Source organism: Phocoena sinus, chromosome 19 (genome assembly GCF_008692025.1).
Source record: "Phocoena sinus isolate mPhoSin1 chromosome 19, mPhoSin1.pri, whole genome shotgun sequence".
In the NCBI taxonomy this organism is placed as follows: Eukaryota; Metazoa; Chordata; class Mammalia; order Artiodactyla; family Phocoenidae; genus Phocoena; species Phocoena sinus.
In genome coordinates, this window is record NC_045781.1 from 46,647,157 (window position 1) to 46,674,020 (window position 26,864).

Sequence of the window (26,864 nt, forward strand, 5' to 3'; positions counted from 1 at the left end):
GTACTGGACTACTGTACTTTTCAAGGTACTGTACTGTAAGATTAGAAATGTTGTCTTTATTTTTTGTGTTTGTTTTTTATTATTATTTGTGCGAAAAGTATTATAAACCTGTTACAGTACGGTACTATATAGCCAATTGTGTTAGTTGGGTACCTAGGCTAACTTTGTCGGACTTACAAATTGGACTTACGAACGCGCTCTCGGAATGGAACTTGTTCGTACATACGGGACTTACTGTAAAAACTTCTCGACTTATCCCGTGGTGCCATTACAGCAGTGTCAATATAAACAAGTGAACAAGAGTGAACAAATTCCGATGTCTTTGGCCGCCTCCTTTATCCACCTCCCATGTACCTACTACACCTAGTTATTCAGCCCACTCTGCAAAGACGCTGGCATCTTACCTCGGATCATAGCCCAAGGCTAAACCTCTGCTCTCACTGCACAGGACCCAGGCCTTTCTTATGTCATGGTGTTTTGTGCCCAGTAACACAGGGATGATGTTCATATAAGCATCATCCAAAACAGTGCTTTGAAAACGTTTTGACCACAACTCTCAGGAAGCAAGGAATTTACACTGTGATCTGTTATACGCATATGTAGGTGTGTGCGTATACACTGGTAAACAAGTTACAGAAAACAATGTTTACCCTATGTCTGGTAAGTTCTGATACGTCTCTTCTACTCTGTTTCATTTTTTAAAATTCTGGTTTTTATCCACTACATTGATTTCACAATCTATTAATGGGTCCTGACCTGTAGTTTAAAACACAGCGATGCAGACTTCCCCAGTGGCGCAGCGGTTAAGAATCTGCCTGCCAATGCAGGGGATGCAGGTCCGAGCCCTGGTCCGGGAAGATCCCACATGCTTCAGAGCAACTAATCCCGTGCACCACAACTACTGAGTCTGTGCTCTAGAGCCCGTGAATCACAACTACTGAGCCCACATGCCACAACTACTGAAGCCCACACACCTAGAGCCTGTGCTCCACAAGAGAAGCCACCACAATGAGAAGCCCGCGCACCACAACGAAGAGTAGCCCTCGCTCGCCACAACTAGAGAAAGCCCTTGCGCAGCAACAAAGACCCAGTGCAGCCAAAAAATAAATAAATGAATGAAAATTCAAGAACAAAACAAAAACAAACAAGAAAACCCACAGTGATGTACAACACTTTCACATTCTGAGACGTGGAGTTATATTTCTTAAGCTAATCAATTTGGAATTGTAAAATTCTAAGAAATAAATATAGGGACTTCCCTGGTGGTCCAACGGTAAAGAATCTGCCTTCTAATGCAGGGGACGTGGGTTCAATCCCTGGTCAGGTAGCTGAGATCCCACATGCTGCGGGGCAACTAAGCCTGCGCACCACAACTACTGAGGATGTGTGCCTCAACTAGAGAGCCCACATGCCACAACTACAGAGCCCACATGCTCTGGAGCCCGCGCGCCACACCTAGAGACAGAAAGCCCGCATGCCACAACTAGAGAGAAACCCACGCTGCAACAAAAGACCCCTTCGTGCCGCAACTAAGACCCAATGCAGCCAAAAAAATAAAAATTAAAAATAAATAAATATAAATTTCAGTAGCAATATTGAAAAGATGTCTCTTTCCTGGCACATACAAAATGGGAAGCATTGAGAATCATTCTGGAGAATTGGTGGATGCAGATAAACATGGGTCAAAGCGTATGAAGGAGCCCAAGGGAAGAGTGAAGGCACTTACGGGAACCCAGCCAACCTACACAGTGGCAACGGGAGACTCTCACAGCAATGCTGCCATGTAATTTCATTTTCCTTTGTTAAAAGAAATGATTAAAAAAAAAACTCTTGGGGTTGGGAAGAACCTTAAATGTCAAATTCTATTTTCTCCTGCTGGATGACAAAAGCAAATCAGCATTTCCTTTGGAAATGTGAGCGCTGACTTTGGTCCTACGCCAAAGAGTTAATTTCAATTAGAAGCAGAATAAAAGAAGATTCACTAAAATATCATTCAACCTCATCTCTTTGTTTTTCAAACGATGACTAGAATTTTATTAGCCAAGGGAGAATAGCTGGAAGAGAAAAAACAAACAGAAAAATACATCTTAAGGATCCTTAAGTACATTACATATTTATAACTTAAGTATATTTTAAAAGGCCACAGTCCATCAGGTCATAAATGCATAAACTTATGTCACAGGCCCATTTGTCCACTGTCCTTTGGCTCAGGAGACTATCCTTTGCAACCAACCTTGATCTCTCTGATGGCATCAGAAAGGATGCTGTCGTCTTAAAGGTAAACACGGCTCTGGAGGCAGGTGCTTTTCTCCAAGAAAACTTCCATCTGCCTGTGTCCTCCTCCACCAACATCCATGCCACCAACAGCCAACAAAAGAAAAGCAAAGGCTCATGAACAGCTGGCACCGTGTCAGTCTCTGAGGAGAACACATCCCTGTCTAGTTAGGGGTGGGTTCTGGAGCCTCTCTCCTGGCAGAGAGCTTGTCAACCGGCATTGACGGGTTCTCTGGGATTTCCCACAACTCCCACGGGCTGTCAGTTCAGAAAGTGCTTTCAAGCAGGCAGTGGCACCCACACCCGGTAGGACACACCTCCTGGGTCCGAAACCACTCCATCATGTGGCTGGTGTGTCCCCCATGCCCGCAGGTCAGGCAGAAGTTGGACGACCCTCGCACGGCCACGTGGCAGATGGCGCACTGGAACGTGAAGCCTTTGCAGACGGCGCACTGCGTGCCCCTGACCTCACTCCGGCAGTGGCTGCAGTACACACCGAACTCTGGAGAAGGGCGGAGATGGCCGAAAAAGAGACACGGTGAGTTCAGCTCTGCAAAGGGGAACCAGGCATTGTAATAACGAGGTACTCATTTGGGGGATTCTGTAGGATCCTATTAGACCCCTGCTGTTCAATTTTCTGTTTTTTAATGGCAGAACCCCTTCTTCTACAACCTCACTAAGGAGCTGCTGTCATCACCACAGTGGAAGGGTGCGGGCAGAGGGTGCAGCAGGCGCCTTGCTCCCCGAGGCCCTGGGTGGAAACCCCAGTGTCTGCAGCAGTCGAGGCTCCATCTCATTCCTCTTCCACCCCAACAGCTACAGATGCAGAGAAGGCAGTTAACAAACATTTGTCTGAAAGCACTGAAGGATCAGTCGACACTCAGGCAAGAGCTGATTGGTCTTACAATCTCTTCCCTACCTGCCTGCCAACGACCCAGCAGCCTAAGATGGACGGAGTCAGGCCACCACAGGGCTGCCCCAGCATGGGGGAGAGCGGTTAGGACCGCCCTGCTCCGCTGGTCCCCGCCTGCCGCGAAGTCCCTGTCCGCTTCAGCCATAGCCCTGGGGCCAGGCGGCCCACGTTAACCGCCCAGCTCCCTTGCTCAGCCCCTGCTACCTGGAGATCCTTCCTCCTCCCAGACCGCCTTCCGCTGTGCTGCATCGAGTGCAGACCTTCCCACGTGCTCTACAGGCTCTTTTGGGAACGGTCCCCTCACCACCTGGCCCTAACCAAACCCCGCTGTGTCTCGGCCTCCTCCGAAGGGAAGGCCGGCTCTGTCTTACATCCTAAAGATGGAGGGGTGGGAGGGGAGGGTGGCGCATGGCTGCCTCCAGACCGTACTCTCCTCTCGAGGCTACTGCTCCCTGGCTTCACCAGCCTTTCCCCTTTCCCTCTACTGTCATGTACTGACATTCTGGACACCCCCTGCCCCATGCTCTGAAGACTTCTGCTCTTGGTTCTCAATCTTCCCTCCACCCCAATCCTTGGCATCTTCAAAATCCACGCCACTAACCCTCTGCACACCTGGCCTCCCAGGTCACCGTCCTCTCACCTCTAATCCACCACCGTCTCTCATTCTATCCAAAGTCCACTTGCACTTCCACGCGATCAGCCCCTCTCTGGCTGTAGTTTCCCCTCTGACCAGCCTGAATTACACGGTTCCACTTCATGGTCACTTTTTTTTTTTTTTTTTTTTTTTTGCGGTATGCAGGGCTCTCACTGTTGTGGCCTCTCCCGTTGCGGAGCACAGGCTCCGGACGCGCAGGCTCAGTGGCCATGGCTCACGGGCCTAGCGGCTCCGCGGCATGTGGGATCTTCCCAGACCGGGGCGCGAACCCGTGTCCCCTGCATCGGCAGGCGGACTCTCAACCACTGCACCACAGGGAAGCCCCATAGTCACTTTTTTGCAAATATCCTGAACTCCTTGGCCCCTCTCTCCCTCATGGTACCACCTGGCAAAACCTTCACCTGGATGAGCCCCATCCCTGGCCTCCTCCGCGTCAGCCCAGGAGCGTTCCCATGGGAAGGCGCACCGTCAGGATGCTCGTCTCACTGACCGCACCTCCAGGTAGACTCCTGGCTTGTGTGCAGTGGTCAGGCTCTTCCTTCCCGACTCCCAGGTGCCCACCTCACACCTCTGCCATATTCTTAAACCCCTCCCACATGCCTCTCTCTCTCTCACCCGATGGCCTCTTCCCTCCCTTCCCTAAGAAAACAGAAGCCTTCCAATGGGGGACACTTCATCTCAACACCCCCAATTCGTCACATCTCCCTCTTCTTTCACCTCCTACTGTAGAGGAAGGGTCCTGGTTTCTTTCTTCTATCAAAGCCAGCTCCTCTGCTTCACCACAACACGTAGTTATAAAAACAGACAAATAGAGACTCTAAATACATGGTAACTAAAGAAAAAATTTTATGGTAGTTCCTAGTTAAAGTAAATCCTGAGATAAACTGGTTTGAAAATTTGGGTTAAAAATAGCTATGTCTTGGGACTTCCCTGGTGGCACAGTGGTTAAGACTCCACCTGCCCATGCAGAGGTCATGGATTCGAGCCCTGGTCCAGGAAGATCCCACATGCCATGGAGCAACTAAGCCCGTGCACCACGACTACTGAAGCCCGCGTGCTGCAACTACTGAGCCCACGTGCTGCAACTACTGAAGCCTGTGTACCTAGAGCCTGTGCTCTGCAACAAGAGAAGCCACCACAATGAGAAGCCCATGCACCGCAATGAAGAGTAGACCCCGCTCACTGCAACTAGAGAAAGCCCACACACAGCAAGGAAGACCCAACGCAGCCCCCCTGCCCCCCCCCAGAAAAAAGCTGTCTTCTTTCTCTAAGCATAACTTTTTAAAAAAAAATTTCTTGGAGTATAGTTGATTTACAATGTTGTGTTAGTTTCAAGAATACAGCAAAGTGATTCAGTTATACATATATATATATATATTCATTCATTTTCAGATTCTTTTCTCATATAGGTTATCACAGAATATTGAGTAGAGTTCCCTGTGCTCTACAGTAGGTCCTAGTTGGTTATCTATCATATACAGTAATGTGTGTCTGTTAATCCCAAGTTCTTGATTTATCCTTCCCCCGTCACGTTTCCCCTTTGGTAACCATAAAGTTGTTTTCAGTATCTGTAAGTCTGTTTCTGTTTTGTAAATAAGTTCGTTTGTATCATTTAAAAAAAATTAGATTCCACATGAGTGATATCATATGATATTTCTCTTTCTCTTTCTGGCTTACTTCACTTAGTATGATAATCTCTATGTTCATCCATGATGCTGCAAATAGCATTATTTTGTTATTTTATGGCTGAATAATATTCCATTGTATATACGTATCACATCTTCTTTATCCATTCATCTGTCAGTGGACACTTAAGTTGCTTCCATGTCTTGGCTATTGTGAATAGTGCTGCTATGAACTTAGAGATGAATGTGTCTTTTCAAAGTATGTTTTTCTCTGGATATATGTCCTGGTAGGATTGCTGGATCATATAGTTGTTAGATTTTTAGTTTGCTAAGGAACCTCTATAGTGGTTACACCAATTTACATTCCCACCAACAGTGTAGGAGGGTTCCCTTTTCTCCACACGCCCTCCAGCATTTATTGTTTGTAGACTTTTTGATGATGGCCATTCTGACTGGTGTGAGGTGATACCTCATTGTAGTTTTAATATGCATTTCTTTGATAATTAGTGATGTTGAGCACCTTTTCATGTGCTTTTTGGCCATCTGTATGTTTTCTTTGGAGAAATGTCTATTTAGGTCTTCTGCCCATTCTTTGATTGGGTTGTTTGGGGTTTTTTTTGATACAGAGCTGCATAAGCTGTTTGCATATTTTGGAGATTAATTCCTTATTGGTTGCTTCATTTGCAAACATCTTCTCCCGTTCTGTGGGTTGTCTTTTTGTTTTGTTTATGGTTTCCTTTGCTCTGCAGAAGCTTTTAAGCTTAATTAGGTCCCATTTATTTATTTTTGTTTTTATTTTTATTACTCTAGGAGACAGATCAAAAAAGATATTGCTGCGATTTATGTCAGAGTGTTCTGCCTATGTTTTCCTCTAAGAGTTTTATAGTGTCTGGCCTTACATTTAGGTCTTTGATCCATTATAAGTTTATTTTTGAGTATGATGTTAGAGAGTGTTCTAATTTCATTCTTTTACATGTAGTTGTCCAGTTTTCCCAGCACCAGTTATTGAAGAGACTGTCTTTTCTCCATTGTATATTCTTGCCTCCTCTGTCATAGATTAATTGACCATAGGTGCATGGGTTTATCTCTGGGCTTTCTATCCTGTTCCATTGATCTATAGTTCTGTTTTTGCACTAGTACCACACTGTTTTGATTACTGTAGCTTTGTAGTACAGTCTGAAGTTAGGGAGCCTGATTCCTCCAGCTCCATTTTTCTTTCTCAGGATTGCTTTGGCTATGTGGGGTCTTTTGTGTTTCCATACAAATTAAAGAATTTTTTGTTCTAGTTCTGTAAAGCATAACTGTATATATTATGTAAGACTTTGCTTTGTGTTCTCATTAAAAACTGATTAGTTAATATTTCTTAAGTTTCCTTTACTGGTTTTATTGGTTTGAAAAGATTCAACATTTAAAATTATGAAAATGTAAAAACCGTGTGTTCATGTAAACTGAATGATAATAACACATCTTTTTAAAAGGGTTGTTCTTTGGCACCTGAGATAACTGTATAGGTAAGCTATTCTCCTCTTCTATCTGGGTAAAATGATTAAAATGTCATCTTGCTGAAAAATTCAATACATCATTAGTAATCATGTTTCTTTTTAGTGTGTCACTTAAACATAATTTCTAACATCCTTATTAACTTTAAGACCTTGAACTTATATTTCATTTAACTAACAAATAATCTTTAGGGGTGTAGACAATTTCTAAATGGATTTAAATTCCCAAAGAGAAAAAATACAAAAACACTAAGTCACTGAGCATAATCTTAATATTCTCTCTTGCCACTCATTGTTGCACATAATGGCATGACCACCAGTTAACAGTTGGTAAGAGTATGCATCCACTTTGGGTGATGCTGGTAAACATGCTAACTTTTGTCACTTTAGGAGGTACAAAGGGATGTGGAATGTGTTCAAAATCGCTTAGAAATGTACAACCTCCCAAGACTGAACCAGGAAGAAAAAGAAAATATGAACAGACCAATTACCAGTAATGAAATTTAATCTGTAATTTAAAAACTCCCAACAAACAAGAGTCCAGGACCAGAAGGCTTTATGGGTGAATTCTACCAAACATTTAGAGAAGGGTTAACACCTATCCTTCTCAAACTATTCCAAAAAATCACAGAGGAAGGAACACTCATAATTTACAAGGTCAGCATCACCCTGATACCAGAACCAGACAAAGATACCAAACAAAAAAAGAAAATTACAGGCCAATATCACTGATGAACACAGATGCAAAAATTCTCAACAAAATTTTAACAAACTGAATCCAACAATACACTAAAAGGATCATACACCTTGATCAAGTGGATTCAACCCACGGATGCAAGGATTTTTCAGCAAATCAATCAGTGTGATACACCACATTAACAAATTGAAGAATAAAAACCATATGATCGTCTCAATAGATGCAGAAAAAGCTTTTGACAAAATTAAGCATCCATTTATGATAAAAACTCTCCATAAAGTGGGCATAGAGGGAACATACCTCAACATAATGAAGGTCTTATATGACAAACCCACAGCTAACATCATACTCAACAACGAAAAGCTGAAAGCATTTCCTCTAAGATCAGGAACAAGACAAGGATGACCACTCCTGCCACTTTTATTCAACATAATACTGGAAGCCCTAGCCACAGTGAACAGACAAGAAAAATAAATAAATAAAAGAAATCCAAATTGGAAAGGAAGAAGCAAAAATGTCACTGTTTGCAGATGACATGATACCATACACAGAAAATCCTAAAGACACCACCAGAAAACTACTAGAGCTCATCAATGAATTCAGTAAAGTTGCAGGATACAAAATTAATATATAGAAATCTGTTGCATTTCTATACACTAACAATGAACTATCAGGAAGATAAATTAAGGAAACAATCCCATTTACCATCACATCAAAAAGAATAAAATACCTAGGAATAAACCTACCTAAGGAGGTAGAAGACCTTTACTCGGAAAACTATAAGACACTGATGAAAACCACAAAGCTGTCAAGTGTCTTTCCCTGGAACACTGATTAACTTGGGGGATCTCAGGGAAGGAGGCACAGAATCACAGGTACAGGCTTTGCAGGTGAAACCTGGTAGAGGCGAAATGGATCATTCTTGGTTCCTAACAAACTAATAAGGACAATAAAAATACTGCTGGTACATGGAATGATCAAATTATGATTCCCAAGGCTTTACGGAACCTCCAGGTGGAAGCTAACTCCAAAGGTTTAGTGTCATACAATTCTAGTTTGTTAATCACACAGAAGAGTTATGTGTGTTAATTAACACCACATTACACAAATGTAAGTAAACCCAGCCAAGTAAATAAGACATTAAATTAATAAACCAAAACAGAAAGTTGCTGAATAAAATTCAGGTGGGCAGATAGGAACTGGGGGTGGGCTGCACCTTCTCTACCACCATTCTGACCTAGCGCCTCATACCTCAATAGAAAAAACAAAGACAAAAACCACCTTGCATATGGAGGGTTTTTTTTTCTTTCTTTTTTTTTTTTTAAAGAATACTCTGTCTAGCATTATCCCCTCAAAATAAATGAAGCCTGGAGTCCTTTCTATAAATATCTAATCCCCTAAATGAAAACAACTGCATCCCTCAAATCTTGCTGCTGATACGGAGTGACCCTTGCAGATGTGGTAAGTGTGAGAGGAAACTGCTGGTTTTCCACCAGGAGGAGACCAACTTGGCAACCTTGTCATATTCGATACCTGCTATTTCCTGTATTTGGGTAGTCTGACTCTTCCAAAGGAAAAACTTTAAGGATGAAATACTTAATGTTTTTGTCTGTGACTCTTCCACAATCCACACTCCCCCCTTCTTTCTGAAATTTTGTAGCACTGTTTGTAATGGTATTAGGACAGACTATTCATTCTCAAACATCATTTAAGTCTTCATGAGCTTCAGTTTCATCTCTCTGATTGGATTATAGACTTCTTGAATGACCCCCTCCCCAAACCACACCTTACAGTTCTTTGTCCAGCCCACAGAACCCAGCACGACCTTTATAATAGGAGATGTCAATACGTCTAACTGATTGATGGACACATCAGTTACATATCTCTGTGATTCATTTATTTCCCTGGAAACTAATTTTAAAAGACAAATTGCTCCAGGCCATCATTAATCTCTCCCTGATATACTTTCATGCATGTAGATGCTCTGAAAAATATGTACCCAAATAGCATTTTCTGTCTGCATTTCTTTACGTACGCGCACCACGATAATCCATATTTGGGGCTTCCCTGGTGGCGCAGTGGTTAAGAATCCTCCTGCCAATGCAGGGGACACGGGTTTGAGCCATGGCCCGGGAAGATCCCACATGCCGCGGAGCAACTAAGCCCGTGTGCCACAACTACAGAGCTTGCACTCTAGAGCCCGCGAGCCACAACTACTGAGCCCACGTGCCATAACTACTGAAGCCTGCACACCTAAAGCCCGTGCTCTGCAACAAGAGAAGACACGACAATGAGAAGCCTGCGCACCGCAACGAAGAGTAGTCCCTGCTCACCAAAACTAGAGAAAGCCCGTGCACAGCAACAAAGACCCAACACAACCAAAAATTAAAAAAAAAAAAAAAATTAAAAAAAAAGATAATCCATATTAAAATAATCCTTGTTATTCAATGTATGTATTAGTATGTATGTATTTATATATTAGTTTGGTTTTTTTTTTAATTGAAACTATACTCGCACGGGTCAAATTATTCTATGTATCGTGTTATGAAAAGCAGCATTCCCTTCCCCTCCCACATCCATCACCCTCTAGAGGAAATTCTTAACTATTTCTTCTGCTCCTACCTCCCTATCTCTACACAACATGTTCATAAAGCTATTTCTTAATTGTCATATTTAAGCACTGTCTCTTGACCTTCCCTGGTGGAAGCTCTTTCATTCCCCAATCTCCCCAACCAGACTCATGTACCACCTGTTCCTCATCTTCCTCATGTGGTTCTATTATCAGTTGGTTGGATCAGTACTGTTTTCACATTATTTCTCTAGGTAAATATTATTCAAGCCAAGTCACGTACCATGATGACTTCCTTTCTTTCTTGCACATTTTGTTCCTCCTAGAGTTAGTCTTGTTTTTCCTGTTTGCTTAGTTACATACTTATTGATAATTCATCTCCAAACATCTGAATCTTCTGTAAATACACTGAATACTGAAATACACTATATATACTGAAATACACAGATTTTGTTTTCTCTTCTTGGAGACAATGCTCTGAAGCTCCAACCTGGACTGGTCTGTCTTCAGGTCTGTCATGTACATCTCCCTTCACCATCATCCCAACACCCTGGCTTCCTGGCTTGAATCTATTTCTCCTCCTTGGATAGGCTGAAGGCCTACTTTTACACTTGATGGATAACCTGGGTACAGAATTCTAGGTTAGAATTCTAAGAGACTCTAAGAGGATCACTTTCTTGAGGACAGGGAAGGCACTGCTGCACTGCTGTCAGTATCTAGTTCATTGCTCCCGAAAAGTGTGATGCTATCCATATTCCTATCCTTTGTATGTGACCTGTTTTCTCTCTGGAAGCTTCTAGGATCTTCTCTATATTCCTGGGTCTTTCCTCATTCATATGCTAGCTATGTGGCGGCCCCTTTATTGGGAAATGTGTCCACCTTCTTTGGAGAATGAACTTCCGTTTTCTGCTGGGGGAGAGGAAGGGTGATAACTGCTCTGCAAACTAGGAGTGGGGATCTGGGGACCCTAGAAAGGCCATGACACAATACTCCTGTTTTTGACCTCATCTTCATGCCACTTGCAGAGGTACGTGGTACCACTAATTCCTGAGCCACCTGGGGGTTCTGCCATGTGCGTTGCTGTTTTTCTGCCGGCCAGTTCAGGGTTCAGCTTTCTCCCCGTGAGATCAGGTATCACTAACCTATCTGCCCCACCAGGTCCCAAGTTTTACTGCCAACATTACTTCTCCTTGCATGGTTGTGTCTTTACAGAAAAGCTCTATGTAGGCACTTCGGCAGGATCTGGGAGAGAAAGGAAATCAGTGTGTGTTCAGTCCACTCTTGTATCTGTCTTTCATGTTACTCTTTTTTTTTTTTTTTTTTAACCGGTACGCGGGCCTCTTACTGTTGTGGCCTCTCCCGTTGCGGAGCACAGGCTCCAGACGTGCAGGCTCAGCAGCCATGGCTCACAGGCCCAGCCGCTCCGCAGCATGTGGGATCCTCCCAGACCCGGGGCACGAACCCGTGTCCCCTGCATTGGCAGGCGGACTCTCAACCACTGCGCCACCAGGGAAGCCCCATGTCACTCTTTAGAAAACATCTCTTCTCTTAGCTTCTTTCATAGTACAGTCTTGCTTTTCCTCAAAACTCACTGATATCTCATTCTAAGTCTCTGTTTCTGGTTCTTCCTCCAAGACTCAATCCCCAAGTCCTGGATTCTCTCAAGGCCCAGAGTAAGTGGGCTTTCTTATTTGCTCCTCCCATCCTCTTCCACCCCACCCCCCAGCTCCCAGGTAAACGCACTCAACTCTCACAGCTTGAACACCACCGACATGGGGAAGATTCCCACATTCCTAGTTTTAGCCCTGAACTGTCCTTTCAGCTCCAGACTCATATCCAACTGCCTGCATGACTTCTATAGTCTGAACCTCACCAACATTTCCAACTGTCCCAAACTGAGTTTTCAATTTTCTTCCAATCTTTTCTATCGTAGAATATGGCACCACCATCTACCCAGTTGCTTGAGCTGGAAACTTGGGAATCATCTAAGCTTTGCCTCTTCTCCTCAAGCCCATACCCAACTTGTCAGTAAGTCATATTGAGTCTACCTCTAAAATACATTTTTACTCCACTCATCTCTCTCCACCTTCACTGATGTCACCCCAAGACTAGGTCGTTCATCTCTCTCTGACTACTCTAAGAATCTTCAAATGGCCTTCCTACCTCTGCTTCTACCCTTCCTCCAACCCTTTTTCCTATAACAGCCAAAGGGATCCTCTTCCAATGGAAACCAGAGCACATCACTTACTTTTTTTTTTTTTTTTTGGCCTCACCACACGGCTTGCGGGATCTTAGTTCCCTGACCAGGGATCGAACCTGGGCCCATGGCAGTGAAAGCACAGAGTCCTAAGCACTGGACCACCAGGGAAGTCATATAACTTACCTATTGACGTCCTTTGAAGTTCACCATTGGACTTAGAATATAATCCAAATTCTTTACCATGACTCTCAAGTCTGACTATCCTACAGTCTAATTTTACATCACTCTTCTCACTCATTATGCTCTAGCCACACTGGTCTTCCTCCACTTGTTTAGAAGAACAAGTTATTTCCCCCACGGACCTGCTCCCTCTGCATGGGATGCCCTTCGTGCTGCTCTCTCGCTGCATGTGTGGCTCCACCCCATCCTGCAAACCTCAGCTCCTCAGATAGCCTTCCCGATACAGCTCGACACGTCTTCTAAGATTCTCCCCCGCTGCTTCCCTGCCCCAACACCCCTTTTTTTTGCTCATAATACTGATCACAATTTGTAATTATATTTTTCTCTCCCACTGGTCTGTGAGTTCCACCACGGGAAAGAGTGAGTGTGCTAGTACTGTGACTGAGAGGAATTTGATAAACATTAGTTGAATCACTGAATAAATCTCCCTTCTTCCAATCAATATCTGAGGATTGTATGGAAAACTTCTTCCGTCACAATAAAAATGTAACCACCTCATGAAATGCCAGGGTTTTCAGAAGCTTGAAACAGACTCAAAATGCTTCAGAAATTTCTGCTTATAAATGAGAAGCTGGAACTTCATTCCAAGTATTATGTTATGGGCACATTAAATTATAGGACTTTTCAGAGAGTGACGGGAACAGAAAGAAATTCTTACTCACCGATTCCTTTGTGAGGATCAGGAGGGCAGGAAACAAACTTCAGCACTTCAGCTCGTTTCTCCCTCAGACCCCAGCGGTAGAGGATTTCTCCGTAGCATTTCTTAAAGTCATCAAATTGCTGGGTATTGGCGGGGTCCAGAAGCCTGGATCAAATTCAAAATTCCGGTCAATTCCTTTAAGAGAAACAAGCTCAAGGCCAAACAGCACTTAGTATAACAAATGACACATAATGTGCTAAGAGTCCTGATTTTGGAGAATCTAAGCGTCATGAAATTGCAGCTCCCACCCGCGAAGGTCGTTACCTTTTATTTTTATCGTGCTGGTCACGCTCTCGCTCACGAGGATCACTGTAGGTCAGACTCCCAAATCGGATTTCTTCTGGTGAGGACTCTCCCCAGGGTGAAGATATGTGCTCTGTCTCTCTTCCCACTGAAAAAAATCAAATGGGAAGAGAAGATGAAAATCAGAGAAGGCATGGGAAATACCTGAAAACTCTCATAATGCACTTGTGTCCAATTTACTCCCTGGAAGAAAGATAAGCTAAGTTGAAGATCCTGAGAAATGGAACTAAACAGAACACTTTCTTAGCCTTACCTTTTTGTCTAGGTGTTTACTATTAAGGTAACTTGATAATTAAGTACACACATAATGATTAAGCAAATTATGGTAGAGATGATGTAGACTGTTAGGCAGGCATTACTTAAAAAACTCTTTAAATGACATGAGAAAATGCTCATGACAAAATCAAAAATGGAACACAAAACCCACAAATATAGAATGACCCCCCCCACACACACAAAGATTGGAGGAAAATGTTCTGGAATGTTAACAGATGTTATTTCTAGGTGGGGGAATCAATGATTACTATTTTCTCCACTAATGCTTTTTGTTTTGTTTTTCTTCACTGGGCAAATAGTACTTTTGTAATCAACAAAACTAAGATCATTTTTAAAAAGAAATTTAAAATATCCAGAAAACACAAATACACTTCCTCGTTAAACAGACTTTTACGGCCACCTGGAACCAGGCTCAGCTTTATTTCTCTACCTTGAAGGAGGTACGTGGGGAGAGGGAGGTAACAGGAAGTGGCAGATGATCGGGAAAGGGGCTTGTGCAGGAGAAAGGATAAGGGTTAGCGTTTGCGGGGGGACACTGGGAAGTCCCACTGTCAGTTTCTTAAGGTTACAAGATGGAAAGCAACCCAGCAAGGCAGAGAGACCAGAAACCAGCCTGTTCAAACATGAAAAGCCCAGACCTTGCTGACTACAGTATCCCCATCATAATTTAAAGGGCAATGAGTGGGGGGGCTTCCCTGGTGGTGCAGTGGTTAAGAATCCGCCTGCCAATGCAGGGGACACGGGTCCAAGTCCAGGTCTGGGAAGATTCCACATGCCACCGAGCAACTAAGCCCGTGCGCCACAACTACTGAGCCTGCGCTCTAGAGCCCATGAGCCACAACTACTGAAGCCCGTGCACCTAGAGCCCATGCTCTGCAACAAGAGAAGCCACCGCAATGAGAAGCCTGCGCACCGCAACAGAGTAGCTCCCGCTTGCTGCAACTAGAGAAAGCCTGCGTGCAGCAACGAAAACCTAACGCAGCCATAAATAAATACATTAATTAATTTTTTAAAAAAAGGGCAAAGAGGGGGAATTCCCTGGCGGTCCAGTGGTTAAGACTCCAAGCTTCCACTGCAGCGGGCCCAGGTTCAATCCCTGGTCGGGGAACTAAGATGAACTAAGATCCCGCAAGCTTTGCGGCGCACTCTGTGTGTGTGTGTGGGGGGGGGGCAATGAGAAACAAGGAAAAATATGGAGAGTATTCATCAAGTAAATATTAAATCGCACACCACATTTAGAGTATAAAAACCCAGCGTGGAAACTAACAAACCACTGTAAAGCAATTATACTCCAATAAAGATGTTTAAAAAAAAACCAAAAAAACCCAGCGTGGGCTAAGGCCATACCAACCTATGTTCCAGCCACCAGTGTTGAATCCTGGGTCGGACATACTCGAGCAGGAACCAGAGGATGTAAAGCTGGGCTGCAGAGCAAACAGGAGCAGTGTGAGAGTGCCGTTCCCCGTGATGGCGACCTCTGGGAAAAGTCAAACTCACACCAGGAAACCCCCAACTTACGTATCGACTGTGGGACACCACAAGGTTAGATGAGCGGCTGGGAAAAGGCCCGAAGGGGTTTGGTATCCCCTGCGGCCGAGACTGGGCTTCAAACACACTGCAGAGCATAGCCAACGTCTGCACGTCCCGGAGCCGGCAGTAATGAGCCAGCCTGGAGAGAAAGGGGGCAGGGGGAAGGATGACTGTCACGACAGCGGCGGGTTGTCGCCATCGGGGTAGGATGTCAGAATTTTTTTTTAAATTTATATTATTGAAGTATAGTTGATTTACAGTGTTGTGTCAATTTCTACTGTACAGCCAAGTTCTTCAGTTATACATATATATACATTCTTTTTCATACTCTTTTCCATTATCATTTATATAGAATGGATAAACCACAAGGTCCTACTGTATAGCACAGGGAACTATATCCTGTGATAAACCATAAAGGAAGGGAGAATTCTTGATTCTGCCTCAAAAGCCCCCATCAGGAACGAGGGCTTTCTGCATATCCGGGGGCATGATCGACTTTGAGTTTGGCTAAATTTGTTTTGGAATAACATGTATCTGAGTATTACACATGACCTAGATATAACCAATCTGAAAGCTCCTAGCTGGCATCCAGGCCTGGGCTCAGACTTGAATGGAGCTTCTTCAAGAATTAAGGAGACTCAACTCACATCTGAGTGAGGCCATACATGCTCTCTCGGCCTCCCCAACTCCAAGGAGGCATCACACTGCTTCCTGGGGGGGGGGGGGGGGCGGGTTCTATGTCCTCCATTCATATGACCTAAGGCTACATGGAGGTGCTCAGAGAGCACGGTGCCACCACAGTATGGGGAGCAGGTCACAGACTCGGGAGGTGGCATTATGAGTCTGAGCTATTAAGTAAGAACAACAGGGGATAGTTTTACCTTTTAGGTCCTCACATCCCCTTTGCTCCTTTCAGTACAACTGTGCTAGATAGAATGTGAGGTAGAGATCCCAGGGACTTGATACTTTCCTACCAAGCAATGTCTAATAGTTTTAAGGTGTTTTCACACTATCTCGTGAGCCTCATATGAAGTGGGTAGAACAAGCACCATGAGCAACCTGAAGCGTGAGCACGTGTCCCAGGTCTGGCCTCAGCAAGCAGGTAAAGCAAACCTCCACCTGAAGGAAGGAGAGCTTTTCCGTCTCTCTGTCAGGACCTGGGCCTCCCTGTCTTGAAACCTCAAGTGGTTCTTCCCGGATGTGACTCATTCTGCACACTGTATTTCCAGTTTGCCATATTTCAGTGCAATAAATCAAACACAAACTCAAGGTTTTCATAAACTGTCTAACAGGGTGAATGCATCGTGGCCTTTGGAAAACACGAAGGCCAACGTGCAATTCTCTAACCTGCTCTCAGGGGCGAGATTCTGTAGCACCCAAGAAACTTTCTACCTCAAGAATTCAAACTCCTGTGTTCAGACTGATGTACTTCTGGGCCAAAGCATAAATCTCTCAAGGACACATGAGTCCCAAATCCTTGTTATAAATGACAAATACTGTATAATTCCTTCTGCTCTAAGAAATGAGTTCTGTACAGAAATTATGGCAGCCCTAAAAGGAAAGGTCTCACTTCCTCTTCTCATGCCTCAGGCCTTTGCACTTTTCTCTTAGACAAAAACACCGAAAGTGTTTATAGACCTAAAATCGACATCACTCATTTTCCTCACTTTTAGCTCTCAAAACCTACAGGGACTCCAGTAGCTGTCGCCCAAATGGATGTCGAGCCCAGGGTGTTTCCAAATCTGGGTCAGACTTCGGACCAAGGCAAAGATCCGTAGCTACTGTAGCCAGCGACCAAACCTGCACGGATCAAAGAGAAATACCCACACTCAGACTGGTGAGCACAGGACCGCGAACCACGAAAGAACCCCACCTCCTCCTCCACACACAGCCTAAAGCCTTGCTACTCTGGGGGCGGCCAAAGCTGGGAGCTTACTGAAACGCAGAGTCTGACACCCCACTCCAGACCTACTGAAGCAGAATTTGCATTTTAGCAAGATTCTCAGGGGACTTGTGTGCACATTTGAGAAACACTAGCCTTAAAAGCTTTTATGAAGCAGACGACAGAGGAATGACACCATGCAACAACTTCCCTGCATGGTCTATTTAACCACTGACTCAAGTGACTTTTTCTGCTGCTTCATTAGTGAACTGGCAGGGAGAAAAAAATGCATTCGGTATCACACTTAAGATTGTCCTTTGCCCAAATAATGAAAAACCTTCCATTACAAAAGTTTCAGTATACTCTCTGAAGTTACAGAAAAATAGGCCAAGAAAAAATAGACTCGGCTTTCTTTTGGTTGACATCAAATCTGAGGAATATCCCCAAACTTGAAACCTCACGGGGCTTGGAGTCCTCAAGCAGAAACTAATGTCCATGACGTGTCTATTAGATCCAAGATTTAGCACACACTAAATATAAATACATTACACCATCAACGGAGTCCCCTCCCCTCTATACCTTTAAAAATGGAATACTGGGGACTTTCCTGGTGGTCCAGCGGTTAAGACTCTGCGTTCCTAATGCAGGGGGCCCAGGTTCGATCCCTGGTCAGGGAACTAGATCCCACATGTGTGCCACAACTAAGAGCCCACATGCTGCAACTAAGCAGCCCGCATGCTGCTACTAAAAGATCCCACACGCCGCAACTAAGACCCGGCGCAGCCAAATAAATAAATATATATATATATATTTTTTAATGGAATATTATTTTTGGGAAATCTTTCTTACTAGCAATACATCACTGTATGCCCACCAACTGGAAAACACTACTAGACTCTGAGAAAAACCCGAAAGGAAGAAGATACAGACTTTGAATCAAGGAGTTTAAAATAGAAGAAAAGAAAGAATAAGCAAATAAAAATACTGAAAAACAGGTATAGAAACACATCAGATATGTTTTTAAAAAATCAATTAAATCGTGTGGCTCCAGTATACTTAAATAACCCCCACGAGTATTGGTTCAAAAGAAAAATATTCATTTCTATGATCAGTCGACCACCTGGATGGTTGCTGGAAGAAGTTCATAGGTTTCTGGGATAGGAAAGGATGTTTACTACCCTGGCCGACAACTTGGGCCCATTATTTCCTCACTTGTAATACACGTTTCCTAAGTGCCTTCAACAGAAATAGGTGACAGGCTTATTCCTGTAACTCTTATGCAGAACAGTAGACACATCATCTTCAATATGTGCAAAAAGAACAACAACAACAAATTCTCCAAGCGTTTGCACTGATGTCATTTCCGGTCCGTTAAGGAAGACCACACCACAGTGATGACTGCAATTGCAAGAAGAGCAGCAATAATTTGCCACATACTGGGTATTTACATCTACCAGATACAGGTATGGAAACTGTATGCATATTACCTTATTTAGTTCTCATAAGGACCTTAGAAGTACTGTTCCTACTTTATAGTTGAGGAAACTGAAGTTCAGAATGATTAGGTAGCTGCCTAGGATCACACAACACGAAAGGGACAGAGCCCAGATGTAAACCCAGGTATGTCTGAACCCCAGGGAAGGGTCTTTCCACTTCACTCGGACTAGCCTGAACTTCCAAATCAACCCTGCCATAAAAGTCCTAAAAACTTAAAAGAAAAAAAAAAAAACACTTTAGGAAGTAATTTTTCCTCAGATAATGTTTTTTCAGCACGTGAACCAATCTTCTCATCAACCCTATGAGGCAATTATTCTCTTGGGTCTCATTTGACCAATATACAGAGGCTGAGAGAGTCGGAAATACTTGGCCCAGTGTTACACCACTACGGAGCAGAGTCGGGCTGACGTCTCCTGTTAGAAATTCCCCACTATTTCCACTACTCTGTTTTGCCTTCTTAGTGTTTGCAGAATTTTAGGTGGCTGGGTCCTTAGAGAAACAGATTAAATCCATGACTCTAAGTTTCACTTAAAAGGGTTTGCAGCAGAGACTTGACGGTGTTTACTAGGAGACAAAAGGAAATCTTAGGGATTTTTCAATCAGATAAAAATCAAGGGGAGGCCTTAGCTCTGGGTCATTTGGAGGGTTACAAGGAAAAACTGAGCAGACAGGACAGCAGCTCATAGTTTCCATTGCTCAATCTAATCCTCACACTAAAGAATAAAAGATGCAATAGAGACAGAACATAGATTAGTGGTTGGCGAGGGCTGGATGGGGGAAGAGGGGCTTGAGTAGTGACAAGTAAGGGGTGTGGGGTGCCTTTACAGGGTAAAGGAAATGTTCCAAAATAGTTTATGGTGATGATTGCAAAATGCTGTGAATATACTAAAAGCCACTGAATGGTACATCTTAAATGTGTAAATTGCATGGTCTATGGACTATAACGCGTGGCACGGCCAAACAAACAAAAATAAATAAATAACTAAAAAACAAAAAACCTCACCAATATAGGAGCAACTTGCTTAAGCACTGATGCGTTTCTGCAAAGATGAAGGAAATTTTAATTCTTGTAATATTACAACACCTTGTTTTAAAACTGAACGTGTCTCTATCTTAAGGAATGCCTTGGTAAACCTTTTATGAAATGAAGCATTTTTAAAAGTAAAAAACAAACAAAACAGAACTGAGGGTGTAAATGGCAAAGATAAAGACGTCCACATTTACATACTAACAATCACCCTGCCCTAGAATAGAAAAGGGATGTTATAAAGACACTTAGTAAATGCTTTAGGACCTCAACTAAGCACTAATAAGAAAAACATCTAAGGGATTTAAAAAGCTGCTCTAGCCCTACAGTTTGGCAAAGAAAATGGGAAAGAAATTACAAAATAGGAGGTACACCTTGAAATGTCACTAAACCACAACAATAAAGTGAAAGGAACCTGCTCCAAGAGAAAAATCCAGATCTCCAACAAAAGGAATGGAAAATACCTGGACGAGATCCTTCCTTCCAACAAGCAAGGCAGAAGTGGCATTCTTCTGACATGTTTCTTGAATATCATTCACATTCAATCTGAAATTTAAGAAGAATTAAAAAGTTTCTTTCCAGTTGACTTCTGAATCAATTACTCCTGGTTTAACAAATAAACTAAAAACTGCCTCTTTGGTTGTCACTCAAAATGTTTTATTCGTATTGGCCTTAAGCTCCCTTTCTACGTAACATGGAGAAAAAGCTTACCTACAGCTGATGTTACACTGTGAATTCAGGCCTGGGGAAGGTGAAATTGCTTACCTCTTCCAAGTCAGGAGAGGAGGCCAGATTCAAAGAACAATTGGCCAGCTAGCTTTTCTGGGGAGTTCCCCAGGCTTAAGGGTTGAATAAAAATTGATTTAGATATGTATAATGCTGACCGTAGTTTCTAACAAGGAGTAATGTGTTGTACATAAACAACAAAATAAATATTGTTTATTATGTGTTCAAGTTCAGGAAGAAGGGGAACCACAGGTCAGCAGCTTCTGTGTGCCTGTCACCCACCTCCCAGCTCCCTTCAACCAAAGTAGCTCTGCTTTTAAACTGTTTTACGTATTAAGTACAGGAGGCAGAATCCTGAGACTGTGCCCAAGATTGCTGGCCCCTGCTGTACAGGCCTTGTATAAACCCTCCCTTTAAACGGGGTCAAGACCAGTCAATACCGATGACATATCACTCCCGTAATTGTCAAAAGGGAGATTCTCCTGGGTGGGCCTGACCTAATCAGATGAGACCTTAGAAAGACAGAGGAGCATCAGTGAGACACTCCCGCTGGTCTTGGAGAAGACGAAATTCCCTGAGTTCTCCGGCTGCAAGGAACTGAATTCTGCTAACAACCTGAATGAGTTTGGAAGAGAACCCTGAGCATTGGTTAAGACCACCATGCGGCTAACTTCATAATTTCAGCCTGGGGAGACCAGAGCAAGGACCCAGGTAAGCCATGCCCAGACTCCTGACCCAGAGAAACTTTGAGATAATAAATGTGTGTTGTTTAAACGCTAGGTCTGTGGTCATTTGCTATGCAGCAGAAGAAAGCTAATGCACTGGGCCTCTTCTAAAAAGGATTCCAGTATCTCAAAAACTAAAATAAAAAGGGAGTTCCCCAGTGGCCTAGTGATTAGGATTCCAGGCTTTCAACTGCCTGGGTTCAATCCCTCGTCAGGGAACTGAGATCCTGCAAGGCACGGCCAAAAAATATAATAAGATAAAATAAACAACTTTGATATTCATGTCTAAGTGGGAAGCATGGCATAGTTGAAATTCTGAACTTACATGTATAGTTCTCCCAATGACTTGTGAACAGGAAGAAGGCAGGCAATATCCTGAATGATCACTTTCCCAGCCGCCTTGATTGGTCGATTCCCAGAGTCCGATCCCTCACGCTTACTTTTCCATCTCCTTGATTTCTGGGGGAAATGACAAGATATAACTAATGGGGACTTCGATGAATGGAAACCTACATTTGCAGAGCACACCATAGTTGGGTCATTGGTAATTTGCAGAGACCTTGCATTACATCATGCCCACAATTATATGAATCAGCATCTGTAGAAAATAAAAGGATGACAAAGGGCATTGAGCTCATGGCCCAGAATCCTAAGAGGAAAATAAGCACCTACTGCAGTGCTATATACATTCTGCAGGTGCTCAAAAACACCTTGAAGCCAGAATTTAAAAAAGAAAGAACAGCAATAAGTTAGTAAAGACCACAAAAATGTGGGAGAAGAGCAACTTTTAAGGTTGGGTTCAGCCCTAGGTTCAAAATTCTTGCTTGAAACTAATTAAAGTTTTTTTTTTCTTTCCTTTTCAGACAATTTAAATTGGATTTGTTGAAATTTAATTCAGACGCAGCAGTGTGGGATCTGCAAACTTTCATCTATGGGAGGCAGACACAGAAACTGAGCAGCTCAAGAAAAATTACCCTGTCTTCCCTAGCAGATTTGAATTATCTCTAAAAGTGATCATTTAGAATGTCAAAAATACCTGAGCAGAGGGACCTGGGTAATGGATGTGGAAGATCATAAGCAATTATCCTATTTCCCCAGAGCCTTCCCTACAAATGGCTACAGAGGAGCCTGTATGTGGGAAATGAGAGATGTCCCAGGAAATGAGAGATGTCCCGGAAAATGAGAATTATGAGAGTGTAGCCCCATCTGGTATCTTCAAAATGACGACCAGCCAAGGGAGCAATATTCTATTTTATTTTATTGCCAGAAGTTAGAAAGGGGGTCGCCAAAGTGATTCATCTCAGGAGGGAAGTGACATATTTATTAACAAAGGAGGCAAAAGGAACCAGTGAAAGGGCCCTGTAATGTGGAGTCAGAAAACCAAGTCTTACTGGTCTTATTAACACATGCCCTGGCTCACTGCGATCCCAGGCACATTCCTTTTTCGTGGTGAATTCAGGCTCTCTTTGCTCACTGGTAACTCTGGGCTCATGATAAGCTCTGTGGTTCCAATCTCACAAGGTTAATCAGGGGACAATGAAAAGGTGAGACTGCAAAGTGTCAACTGAAAAAGTGCAATTTAAAAAGCTGTAATTATTATAAATGTCCATAAACTCTCGGGCATGTAGAGTATATTCTTATTTAGATGGTTCATAGATAAATTCGTTTTCCACCAGTGATTTTGATACAATCACTCTTCCATAAATCAGTCATGGTCTATATCCAGGCATTTCTGACCGTTCACATCCCATCTAACCCCCAAAGTTGTCCAACGCACGTAACTTCCCATAGGATTAGTAAGCGGCATGGAACCTGCTAAACCCAGGACACCCGGACTCAGTGCATGGCAGGTAAATGTAGATGTTTAGCTAAAGTATTTGAATTGTTCATCATCGTTTGTAAATACATATGCTATCGATTTGGAACCTTAACCTATTTGGTCTTAGAAGCAGTTCAGTTACTATGCATCCATACACAAGTCATTATTCTGCAACACAAGAGGAAACTGCATCTATTCTTGGGGGCTAGTAGCCCTTCAATTCTCTGCTGGCCTTGGTTATTTTCTAAAGAACTGCGATGTGGGTGCAAGTAAGGGGCGAGCGTGCTAACAAGAAAAACGGCCTGTCAGCATGGGCTGGAGCCAGGCAGCGTTTACCGACATTAGACTGTGCTGTCACACGTGCCCTGAGCGCTAGGACCGGTTTCACAGAGAGTAACTCCGCATACACCGACCCCGCAGTGATGGGACAGCACAACATGGTTAACTAGAACATGGAGGGCATCAGTCCATAAATTCACTTCACTGTGACTTTCATCCAGACTTCTGGAAGTTTAAGAATCCCGGGAAATGACATACCCACAAGGCCCCACATAATTTGTCATCTCCAATGAGATTTAGGGTACTGGATTTTTTTTTTAAAGGCAGAAGGAAAAGATCTACATTCAAAAGATTCCATCTGGAATCAAATAGGATCCATCTAATTGGGTCTTCCAGGTTTGTTGAAAGGCTTCTAAAACAGTTCCAGGCACTGACTCTGGCTCCTTATTACAAAGAGAAAATAAGAAGCCCTTCAACAATGAGCAATTCACGACAGATCCGTTTAACTGAATAGTGGAAACCAATGGACACCTCGTGAGGGGTGGGGTCTACAGCTTTCAGACCACACTGGAAACATCCACAATCGCCTGACTTTTTAAGCAAACCCAATGAAAGCATAATATTAAGGCCCATGTGCCCAAAGTGGTTCATTTGCAAATAGACTAGCTCACGTCAGAATGTTTTTCCTAGCAGACTTGAAATATTTCTAAAAAGGATCATTTTCAGAATGTCAAAAATACTTGAGCAGAGGGACCTGGGTAATGGATGTAGAAGAAGATCACAAGCAATTATCTTATTTCCCCAGAGCCTTCCCTACAATGGCCAGAGAGGAGCCTGTATTTGGGAAATGAGAGAGGCCTGGACTTCACCAGTAAGGATGTGAGCTTACTCAAGGCCACACTCCTAAGAGCTGAGCTTTGAACACAGGTTCTCAGGCTGCTAAGTCCATACTTGTTAACCTGCTTTCAAGGGTATGATTTTAGATTAAAAAGGGGGGAAACTTAAGTCCTGACTAAGCTACCTGTTAATATGTAAATAGTTTGGTCCACATAAAAACAGATCCATTTCTGCATATACGGAGATCATCTGATTCCAGTGAGGGCTGTCCAACACACCACTGTCTACAATTACTCACTTCTAAAGTCACTCCTCTGCCAAGCACTGCTGAGCCAGAGCAACGTGCAGAGGCAAGCAGCTCCTGTGGCTACAGGGCTTAACACGCCAGGCTCAGGCCAAGGTGCTGTGTTTCAGGCCGGGCTCATGAGCCTGAACCTCGCGCCGTTTAATTTCCTTTTTGGATTTGTTAGGATTCGACACATTCAGAGAAAAGAAAATTCAGGGTCCAAAGAGACGTCTCAGGGCTCTTCTCCCATTTGCAGTCTTGGGTGACAGAGACTGGCAGAAACGGGCCTGTGTGAGTCATCAATAAGTCCTTGATGAAAATGTGAAGATAGTGGTCTGGGCAGCTTTCTGCAACTACCCTTCACAGAATTACAGAAATCACTGTCTGTATTTCCTGGGACTTCCTTGTCAGCTTCTTGAGACACCAGGCTTCCAGGTGCTTCTCTGTTTGATCTGTACTGATGCACAGGTGGTGCTTTATGGACCTTGATAAGCTGCCTTTGAGCCTACAGTAGAAGGAGATTCCCTAACACAGGATCACCCTAATGATAGCTGCCACCAAGAATCAAAGTGTGAAAGCAATTAAGGGACAGCTGTTTTTGTTCATTTAATCCAGCAAGGAATAACTATAAAACATTATAAAAAATCTTTAAGGGGGGGGTCACAAAACATTTTTTCTTCAAACTTGGAGGTTGATGGCTTTTAAATATGAACTATCTCCCCTTCAGGCTGTGGAGGTCACTCAGTAAACCTGTCTCATGGCAAATTATTCTGGGGATTCAAATCCAACAAGGCTGCCTAAACAAAGATGTGGTAGATCTCAAATCAGGTGTCAGGGCCTAGGACCCAGGTGCTCCCTAAGAAGCATGCAGTGTTTCCTCTAGTGTTTTGGCAACAAAAATGGTTCATACCTCATCCACACCTTCCCAAGATTTCTTTGCCTTAGTATCTTGCTGGAGATTTTAGAATAACCTCTCTAGTCTGAGCACCTGTCAGGTGACGACAACAATGACACACCGGGATGAGGTGTGGCTGACCTTTCCAGGTAAGAAAAGGGCACAGGGGCCCCCAAAGCCCCCTAAAACCTCCTGCATTGCTCCAGTCCCACTCTGACGGGCTTAAATATGGATACGTTTCTGTGCAGTAAAATCGGTACCTCTGGGAGGTGAAGGACTCTGCACTTCTCTTAGGTCATCTCAATGCCCCATCGATAGAAAACACCCCTTCCCCACAGATTCCATGAGCAGGGATCGAGGGAGGAGAGACAAAGCAAGACAGACGAGTTATCACACGATGAGACTGGGATGCTCCTCTGAACAGACCAAGAAGGTGTTCATGGAATTACGGGAAACAGGACAGGGAGGATCGGGGTGGGGAGGGAGGGGCGGGGGGAGCGGGGAGGCACTGGTGCAGAGAGCACTGAATGACAACCAATAATAGCCAGCTTGCGACTGAACCACCAGTGTTACTGCTACAATCGGAGGCAACATCGATGGCAATAAATGGGTTAAATGTAAAAACAGCCCAAGAATAAGCCACCAACTGCTTCGCAGCAACCCCGTCGACAATGCATAATCATCATCAGAGTGGGCAGTGAGTCAAAATGAGTTCCTCTTTAAATAGCAGCAGGAGCAGGGACTTCTGGGAAAAATCCGTGGAAACGCAGCAGTTGGGTTGGTAGGACAGGCTTTCTGAGGAAAGATGGCCACGGAGGCAGCTCCACCCCCAGGTTGTTGGGCAGCAGTGGAACTTGCTAATCAAGGTTCCTGATTTCAACCGGTTTTTATATGAAAAGGCTATAGGACTATGCCCCTAATTTTTTTTTTTTTTTTTTTTTACACCAAATGAAACTTACACAAAAGCCTCAAAGCTGCCTTGCACAGCCTGAGGTCACCATGGCACGACTGAAACACAAAGGGGGTGGGAGAGGAAGACAGAAGAGGAGAGAGTAAGCAAGAGAAAAGGAAGAGAAGATGTCCATTGCAGAGGTTTTATTGTCAATGCAAAATACTGATGGCAAGGAAAAAATTTGTTCCAGGAAATTCCCAAAGGATTAAAATCTAGCTTCGGTGTCATGCCAATGAAGCAGGTGGGCACCTCCCTCTTTGAACTCGAGCAAGACGATAAAAACGGAGACAAAATGGTAGAAGCCTCTTATATCTTCCTCTGCTGCCCCGCCATGCCAAAGGTAGGCTTTTGAAAGCTCTATGAAATTATACAAATACTCCAAGTGAAATCAGGTGAGCTAAAGGCTTATCACTGGGGTTCTTTCCAAGAAATCCAGCATTCAGCGTCATTTTCAAAGA

The 26,864-nt window shown here is 43.6% G+C and overlaps 1 protein-coding gene and 1 non-coding gene across 8 annotated transcripts in view; one reads left to right on the forward strand and one right to left on the reverse strand.

The window, feature by feature from the left end:
- Positions 1-26,864, reverse strand: part of WDR59 (WD repeat domain 59) — a 108,501-nt gene that overhangs the window by 23,439 nt on the left and 58,198 nt on the right. The window contains exons 19-27 of one of the 7 annotated variants that reach the window (XR_004346778.1): positions 21,664-21,797; positions 20,352-20,433; positions 17,169-17,281; positions 15,470-15,620; positions 15,303-15,375; positions 13,637-13,763; positions 13,335-13,477; positions 2,947-3,090; positions 2,642-2,776 (exon numbers count right to left, since the gene is read on the reverse strand). Coding sequence is in view for 4 of the 7 variants with exons in the window: in XM_032611869.1 (XP_032467760.1) it covers positions 2,541-2,824; positions 13,335-13,477; positions 13,637-13,763; positions 15,303-15,375; positions 15,470-15,620; positions 17,169-17,281; positions 20,352-20,433; positions 21,664-21,797 (1,107 nt within the window). In the remaining 3 variants the exon portion in view is untranslated. Of the gene's footprint in view, positions 1-2,006; positions 3,091-13,334; positions 13,478-13,636; positions 13,764-15,302; positions 15,376-15,469; positions 15,621-17,168; positions 17,282-20,351; positions 20,434-21,663; positions 21,798-26,864 lie in introns of those variants that run through there. The other 6 variants (XM_032611872.1, XM_032611869.1, XM_032611870.1 and 3 more) reach the window with 6 other exon arrangements.
- On the forward strand, positions 17,968-18,040 carry TRNAR-CCU. The gene has a single exon. It is a non-coding gene; the product is annotated as a tRNA-Arg (tRNA).